Source organism: Leucopleurus acutus, assembly GCF_964270905.1.
Source record: "Leucopleurus acutus genome assembly, chromosome: 2".
In the NCBI taxonomy this organism is placed as follows: Eukaryota; Metazoa; Chordata; class Mammalia; order Artiodactyla; family Delphinidae; genus Leucopleurus; species Leucopleurus acutus.
Genome location: NC_139143.1, coordinates 180,686,160 through 180,694,457, shown reverse-complemented (window position 1 = coordinate 180,694,457; position 8,298 = coordinate 180,686,160). Strand labels below are relative to the sequence as shown.

At 53.5% G+C, this 8,298-nt stretch overlaps 1 protein-coding gene across 1 annotated transcript in view; it reads left to right on the top strand.

The window, feature by feature from the left end:
• Positions 1-828: 828 nt before the first annotated feature.
• PADI3 (peptidyl arginine deiminase 3) overlaps positions 829-8,298 on the top strand; it is a gene marked incomplete at both ends in the record, with an annotated part of 28,379 nt that continues 20,909 nt past the window's right edge. Inside the window, 2 exon segments of the mRNA XM_082833004.1 lie at positions 829-920; positions 7,498-7,678. Of these exon segments, the coding sequence (XP_082689130.1) occupies positions 829-920; positions 7,498-7,678 (273 nt within the window).

Sequence of the window (8,298 nt, the reverse complement as noted above, 5' to 3'; positions counted from 1 at the left end):
AACAATAACAACAACAACCATAATAAAAGAATACTGAGCTCCACACTAGAGCTCTACCCACGTTTTCCCCTTTAACCCTCATAACAACCATTTTTCAGATGCCAAAAGTGAGGCAAAGAGCAATTAAGTGACTTGCCCCTGGTCACCCAGTCAGGATGTAATTGAGGCAGGGCTGAAATCCAGTCCTGCCTGAAAAATCCATGCTCTTAAGAAAAAAGTTGGTGTTCCTCAAAGTGCCTCAAAATGCTATAGGGGTGCTTGTAAAAAAAAAAAAAAAAAAGACTCCAGACACCAGGCTGCTTATCAAATTGGAGGCCAGGCCTGGGAATCTGCGTTTTCATCAGTTCCAAAATCAGGATAGAGAAACTCCCCACTAAAGCAATGATCTCTGAAAATGCAGAAAAAAGGGTGAAGAGGCTGAGTGTGGAAAGCAAGGAAGGTCCCCTGATGCATACCCTGCATCTCTGCTCGCCCCCCGGGTCCTGATGCCTTGGCGAGGAACTTACTTGCTCCCCTTAAAGTCAGAAATTAACTCTCTCTGAGCCTGGGTGGGAGCAACAGGTTCATATGCAAATATTGGGTTCCTTCCAGCCAATCCTGAGCTCTTGGCTCTGGGAAGGGGCTGGGCTTCCAGGACTGGAGCCAATGAATTAGCATCTTGGGCTGGAAGGGAAAGGCCAAGGGTTTTTATTTATTTATTTATTTATTTATTAACCTTTTTTTTGGAGTATAATTGCTTTACAATGGTGTGTTAGTTTCCGCTTTATAACAAAGGCTTTTAAACCACATGCCAGGGGTTTTGTGGCCCAAGCCCAGCCCAAGGCTAGCATGTCTCTGCAGAGGATCGTGCGAGTGTCCCTGGAGCATCCCACCAGTGCCATGTGTGTGGCTGGCGTGGAGACCCTCGTGGACATTTATGGGTAAGAGCCAGAAGCCTGGGGCTTTGCAGGCCCCTGGTGCTGACCTCTTGGGCTCTGCCTGCGAGCTGTGTGGGGCTTCCTCAAGGCTCAGGCCTGACTTGGCTGCCCTCTCCTGAGCCTTGGCCTTGGCATAGCTGTCAATCATGGAAGCTTGGGTCCTCGTCTTTCTCAGCCAGGCTTCTTAAAGAACCCCCCGCTAGGGGGTGTTAAGTGTGGGAGACTGAATGGGGGTAGAGAGGCTTCTACTCACTAGATGCTGGTAGCACACCCCGACTTATGACAACCAAAAACATCTCCGGACGTTGCCAAGTGTGCCCTGGAGGGAAAATCACACCCTGCTGAGAACCAGTGTCTCAGACTAAGACTTTAAAAATTGGAGTGAACTTAGAAGCAGAGATGGGGTTGGTCCCAGGGCATTAGATGACAGGGGGTGAGGAGCTGGTCATGGGAGGGAACCAAGTCTGGAGCAAGCCCTCCAAGCTAGTAGGAGGAGCTAAAGCCCAGTTGAGGGTGGGTGGGCAGTGAGGAGTGGGAAGGGGATTCAGCTGATCCTGCAGCAGGTGGCAGCCACAGAGGGGTGATGAGGGAGGAGGTGTACCTGTGCCGGCTGGCATCGCCACCTCCTCCAGGGCTGTGTGCCCACGGCTGCCTCATGCCCTGGCTTCCTCACACCCATGGGGCAGATGTGTCTCTAGTTTGACCTGCCCCAGGAAGCCCCGGGGCTGGTTCCTTCCCTGCAGACCTTCCTAGAGGATGGAGGAAGGATTTGGGCCATGAGAGGCAAAGGCAGCAGTATCTTGGGGTGTTGTGGGTAGATGGGCCACTTTGGGGTTTGCAAAGGAGCTGTGGGTGGGACAGTCACAGGGTGGGGGGTGGAGCGTCTGGCACTCTCACACGGGGGACCCTCGGGCCTCCAATGACCAGACCACATTGGGGATGGGGGAGAGCTCCTAGTTTGTTCTTTCGCACATTCATCGAGTATTTCAAGTATTTTGGGGGGTCTATTGCGTGCCAGGCATGGGGACACAACGGTGAGCAAGCAGGCGTGGCCCCTGCCCTCTGAGAACCCTGGCCTGCAGTTCTAGCAGAGGCTGGACCACCTTGCAGGGGTGCTGTGGAAAGGATTCCTGTCTTGCAAGGGGAATGGGACTGGACTAATTCTAAAGTCCCTTCCAGCTCGGAGATACAGTGATTTAGGAATCCTTAGTGCTCAGACTGTGGGCCAACGAAAGAAAGGGCACTGGGCGTGGTGGCTCAGTCCTGGCTCTGCGATCTAGCAGCTGTCTGACCTTGGGAAAGTCACTTAGTCTCTCAAGTCGCTCTTTCTTTGTCTATAGAATGAAGGTCATCATAATATCAGCAATGATACTTAGAGGCTGCTCCATGCCAGTCACTGCCCTAAAGGCTTAACATGTTAACTGAGGCTCACAGCCATTCTGTGAGATGGGTACTGTCTTCATCCCCACTGCAGAGATGAGGAAACTGAGGCACAGAGAGGCTAAGTCACTTGCCCCATGTCACACAACCAGTGAGGAGAGGCAGAGCCAGGATGCAGCCCGAGCGCTTTGGCCTTCACTTCAAAGGGCTATTGGGACGATTGAATGAGATTGTGCATGTAGTGCACGTAGGCGATGGCTGGCATGTGAACATTCGATTATGGTAACTGCTACCATTATAACCACCATCATCATCATTTTAAGTATCATTCCTGGCTCTCTAGACAGCCTCAAGCGTCCCCAAACCTGCCATCTGCAAGATGGCTGGGGAACAAACTCTGAGCCATACTGGGAGAAGGAGGAAATGAGAAAAGAGAAATTAGCACAGGCTGAGCAGTCAGGGCAGGCTTCCTGGAGAAAGGGCACCAACCAGAGCCTTGCAGGATGAGCAAGACCACTGGGGCTCTCTGATCACTAGTGGATTAAACCCTGTCTTCCTTCCTTCCACTGAGCTGGAGATGGCCCAGACTTGGTGAGGGGGTTTTGCTCTCCTGAATACAGATTCTTTTTTTTTTTTTTTTTTTTTTTTTGCGGTACGCGGGCCTCTCACTGTTGTGGCCTCTCCCGTTGCGGAGCACAGGCTCCGGACGCGCAGGCTCAGCGGCCATGGCTCACGGGCCCAGCCGCTCCGCGGCATGTGGGATCTTCCCGGACCGGGGCACGAACCCGTGTCCCCTGCATCAGCAGGCGGACTCTCAACCACTGCGCCACCAGGGAAGCCCCTGAATAGGGATTCTTAGGGAGGAGGGTAAGGAAGGGTAATACACAGGTGTGCTGAGCCACGCATCGGATGTGCAGCCAGGGTTGAGAACCGCTGCCCTAGCTGGAAGGGCAAACAGCTCACCCCTTGCTCAGCAGAGGTGGTCTAATAGAAGGAAAAGGCTTGGGGCACTGGGGGCCAGGAACCCAGAGTTTTGGCCCTAGCTCTTTCACCCTTTGCTATATCATCTTGAGTAACTTTCTGCTCCTTCCTGGGCCTCAGTTTCCCCATAGGTACTCTGAGGAGGTTGGCGTAGAAGAGTGGATTTCAAGCTCTGCTCATGGAGGCCTCTGAGCCTCCTCCCCGGTTTGACAAAGCACCTCCCCTTCTGTCTCTACCAGATTTTGTTTGCTGTAAAGCTCCAACCTGCCTGTGCAGAGAGCTGGGCTCTGGGAGGTGGATGCATATTTAACTCTCTTAACTACTTGAACTTTGTAAAAAGTGTTTGTGTGACTGCCATTTTCCAGGGGCAGGAAGACGTGGAATTAAGGAGGGGCAGTGACTTCCTGAATTGTGTTCTGTTGGTGAGGCCAGTGCAGTCGGGGATCTGGGAGCCTCACTGAAGAGGGAGGGGCAGCTGGTACCCAGAGCCTGAGCTGTTGGGGCCTTGGTCTCCTCGGCTCCTATGTGCCAATTTGCTGGGGACCTTGGTGGTCAGCTTGTCAACTTTCCTGTTTTCAGCCACAAAGACCTTTGCTGTCAATTTCGTGGCTCTGAAATATCTGATTTTGTTTTCCCAGAGGTGGAGGCCCTGAGCCCTTGAAGGGAGAGAGTGGGTTTCAGTTTGCAAGGGAGTGGGGACAGAACTGGCTGTGAGTCCTGGCTCTGTCACTCACCAGCTGTGTGACTTTGAGCAAGTCACCTGTCATCTCTGGGCCTCAGTTTTCTCATCTGTAAAGTGGGGGAAATAGTACTGACGTCCTATGACCAGGAGAGCCGTCTTCATCACCCTTGTCGCCACCATCATCCTCACCATTGAAGGGGTGGCACGACTCTAAAGGAAGACCTGACCTGTCTTGATTCCCAGGAGGGCGTGAGCTAGCATTGAGTCACTCCCACACTCCCGGGGGACCAGGGTGCACTGTTTCTGAGACAGTCCATCTTTAGCCATGGTCCTCAGACTTCACTGGGCATCAGTGTGGTTTAAAATGCAGGTTCCTGAGCTCTGACTGCAGAACTTATGGTTCTGGAATCTGCATTTTCAACAGCTAGATCTGAAGTTGACCACTGTGAGGGTGACCAGCTGTCCCAGTTTGCCCAAGACTTTCTAGGTTTTAGCATGGAATGTCCTGCACCCCAGGAAATGCCTCAGTCCCTGGCAAACCAGAACTGTTGGTCCTCCCATCATGTTTTCCCCACTGTGCACCAGCTCCTAGGCTGGCTGTACTACTGGATCAGTTGGGCCCTTGGGCTGGCTAGAAGGGCTCAGGGCTGGGGAGGGTCTTGGACTGTCCTACTCATTGGGAGAGGACGAGGTCCCCAGCCACAAGTGCCTCTAGGACTGGGCTGGGGACGCTGTCTAGAGCAGCATGCCTCACTCGGGGTGGCCTGGCTGGAGGAAGAACTTCATCCTCGTGAGCCTCTGGCCGCTTTCCCTGTCCTCCAGGAAATGGGGAATCCAGATCCTCCTGTACCTGATGCAGCCTCTCCGCCTAGAAACCTCCCCTTTGATCTTCCTAACACACGGCTGCAGGATGGAGCATGAGTACGAGACTGGGAGTCTAGGGCCCTGTCTTCCAGTCTCTCCTCTTCTGGGCCTCAGTTTCCCCAGCAGTGAAATGAGGGCATGGGTTCAGGTGCCTCCAAATTTTACTCATCCCCAGTGTTTACTCACACTCCTTTCGTCTTCTCATCACCCCACTTTATAGATGTAGACACTGAGGCACAGGGAGGCCAAGTCACTTCCTCAAGGTCACACAGCTAATGAGTGGTGGGGCTGGGATTTGAACCCAGGCTTCCTGCCCCCAGAGTCCACAGGCTTAGCCACCTCGTCATGGTTCCACTGTGTTGCCTCTCCTAATCAGGAACCATCGCTGGCTTCCCATGACATAGGGGTGAAATGAGAATGAGCTCGTTGCAGCCTGAGTTTGCACTTGACCTCCTAAGGCTCTGCAGTGGAAGCCCCTTCCCCTTAGATGTGTCTCTTCCTTGTCCTCGGCTTACCTGCCTTCCTCCGGGAAGCCTTCCCCAGACACCCCAGTACACCCTTTCAAGCTGCTCCCATCCACCCATTTCCTGTGCCCTAATTTACCCTAGTGACCCCTTCCCCAATCCTGGGCCGGTGGTTTTCCAAAAGACTTGCCCATCTATTATCGTGCCTGAGCCTCACAATTGCCTGTGAGGAGGGCCCGGTAGGTGTCATTATCCCACTTTACAGGTGAGGTAACAGGGCCCGGGGAGGCTAGGTGATCTGTTCAAGGTCGCCTGGCTCATGGGCCACCCAGCCCAGGCTAGAACCTGACTCTTGACCTTGGTCCTGGCTCTACCAAGCTCTCAGCTTCTTTGGGTCCCTCCTGGGCAGGGGCACTTCTATCTCCATCAGGGGTCCCCTGGTGCCTCATACAAGCCCCAGGCCAGGGAGGTGCAGGGGAGCTGGGCTGAGATACCCCAAACCAGAGGCTGGGGCCTGGGAACTGGGTGGGCTTCGTACCAGGAGGACCACCCAAGGCGCTCCGCTCTAGCTTGTGTTTGGGGGGAGGATGCTGGGGGCCCTTCGTACCCGGGTCTATCTCCATGAGGCTCTGTCTCTCTGTCTCTCCATATCTTTTCATGTCCCTTTGTCGCTGTCTCTGTGTCCCCATGTCTCTCTATCTAGATTCTCACACACCCAGGGCACAATAGGACAGAGCCCTGGAAATGACAGCTTCGGGAGTAGGGTTGCCAGATAGAATCCAGGATGCCTCGTTAAATTTGAAATCCAGATGAACAATGAATACTTTTTTAGTGTAAGTATGTCCCAGCTATTTCATGGGACATACTTATACTGAAACAATTGTTTGTTGTTTATCTGAAATTCAAGTCCGACTGGGTGTTCCGTATTTTATTAAATCTGGCAGCCCTGCTTGGAAGGAGACACAGGTGTGTCAGCCCCTCCCACGTGGTGAGGATACCTGGCAGGGCCAAGCCCTGGAGTGGGACCCGCCTGGTGGAGTACAGTTAGGCTTCATGTATTTCTCTTTTTTTAAAGGAAAGGCGTGTCGAGAAGTGTCAGACTCATGCTGGCAGAGGAGTGAAGAGGGTGCTTTGGAGGAGGTCTGCTTTCTTCCCCGTGGAGGCAGGGAAGGGAAAGGGCCTGGGTAGTGGTTGTGGCCAGCTGTGCAAGCTTGGGGAAGCCTCTTACCCCTCCTGAGTCTGTTTCCCCATGTTAAGTGGGAGTAATGATCCTCTCCTCCTGGGACTGTGCTGAGGATTGGATGAGCTGATATTCAGAAACTCTCAGGCAAGCCTGCCATGGTAAATGTTCAGGGGATGGGAGCCCTGCGGGTTATGATTACTGTTGTTATTACTCTTGGGTAAGAATGTGGACTCAGGAGCCAGAGGCCTGGGTTTGGACCCCAGTCCTGCCACTAACTAGCTCCATGACCTTGGACAGTTTACTTTAACCTCAGTTTCCCACCTGTAAAATGGGAGACAATAATATTCGCTACCTCCTGGGGTTTTTGAGTGGATTACATGACATAAGGCACATAAAGAAAGTCAAATAGGGCTGGCACCTAGCAAGGGCTCAACCAAAGTCAGCTACTGTTATCTCCCAGCTGGATGTGTGTGCTGCTTCCTCCAGGAAGCTTTCCGGTTCCTCTGGCCCACAGTGGTCTCTCCCTACATGGGATCCCACTGACCCCTGACCCCGTCACCCTGAATCCCATCTGGCTGCCCTGGGCAGTGCTGTCCGCAGCTCCCTAGCCAGACTGAAGGCTCGGGGGCAGTGGGTGTATCTTCCGCAGCCCAGCAGTGCCAGCATGCACAGTAGGCACCCCACAGACAATCAGAGGATGAAGAGACTGATTTCAAACAGGACTCCCAGACTAGCTGGAGTGGGGAAATGAGGTCCCAGGCCCACAGAACAGCATGGAATTGTTAACCCTACAATTAATGCCTGGAGAACTCACAAGGGAAATGTTAACGAGCACAGAACCTTAGAGTGTGAGAATGTTTATCTGTGTGTGAGGTCCACGCTTGACTTCCAGGAGCTTGCTGTGAGAATCTGAGAGGCCTGGGGTAGTCAGGGAAGGCTTCCTGGAAGCAAGAGTTTGAGCCAGGGCTCAAGCATCTGAACAAGAGCTACCCTCTAGCACTTCCCGTGGCTCCCTGCTCTTCCCAGGTCAGTACCTGAGGGAACAGAGATGTTTGAGGTCTGTGGAACCCCCGGTGTGGACATCTCCATCTCTCCCGGAGTGGAGAGGGACCAGGAACATGCAGACACCGGGCGGTGGTGCTGTGATGCGGGGTTGCAGATCATGGTGGTCATGAACTCTCCCAGCAACGACCTCAATGACAGTCACGTAAGCAGGTCCCTTGGTCTGAGGGAGTGATGGGGAGGCAGTGATCTCACTCCACAAGGGCCCAGGGCCGTCTCTTTATCCAGAGTGCAGGGTAGCACAGTGGGTAAGTGCCTGGCCCTGGAGCCAGCCAGCTCTGCAACTTACAAACACAAACTGTGAGTCTGCTGGTGAGTCACGTCACCGCTCTGGGCCTCAGTTCCCCCAACTGTAAAATGGGGCTAATCATAGCACCTTCCTCCTAGTGTTGAACAGGAGCCAGCCTTTGCTCCTTCTCTTGCTTCCCAGGACCCCTTGTGAAGGGAGGAGTTGTCCTAGTTCTTCTGTGTCGGGCCTCAGTTTCCCCATCTGTAGGCTGAGGGTTGACTTGTGGTCTCTGATACTCTGAATGAGGGAGAGAAAGCAGAGATGGGGGAGGGAAGCCATTGCCTGGGGAGACCCCTTTCCCCAGGGGCCTCACCTTCCCCTAACCCACTCCCTTCCTGACCCCCATTCACTTCTCAGAGGCCGGATACTTCCCCTTCCTCTCCTCTCTCTGCCCATTAAGTTTGAGTTTAACAAGACCCAGCTGGAGGCAGTGTTCTGGCCCCAGGGCAGGGGGGATTTAAAAAGTGGGAGAAGTC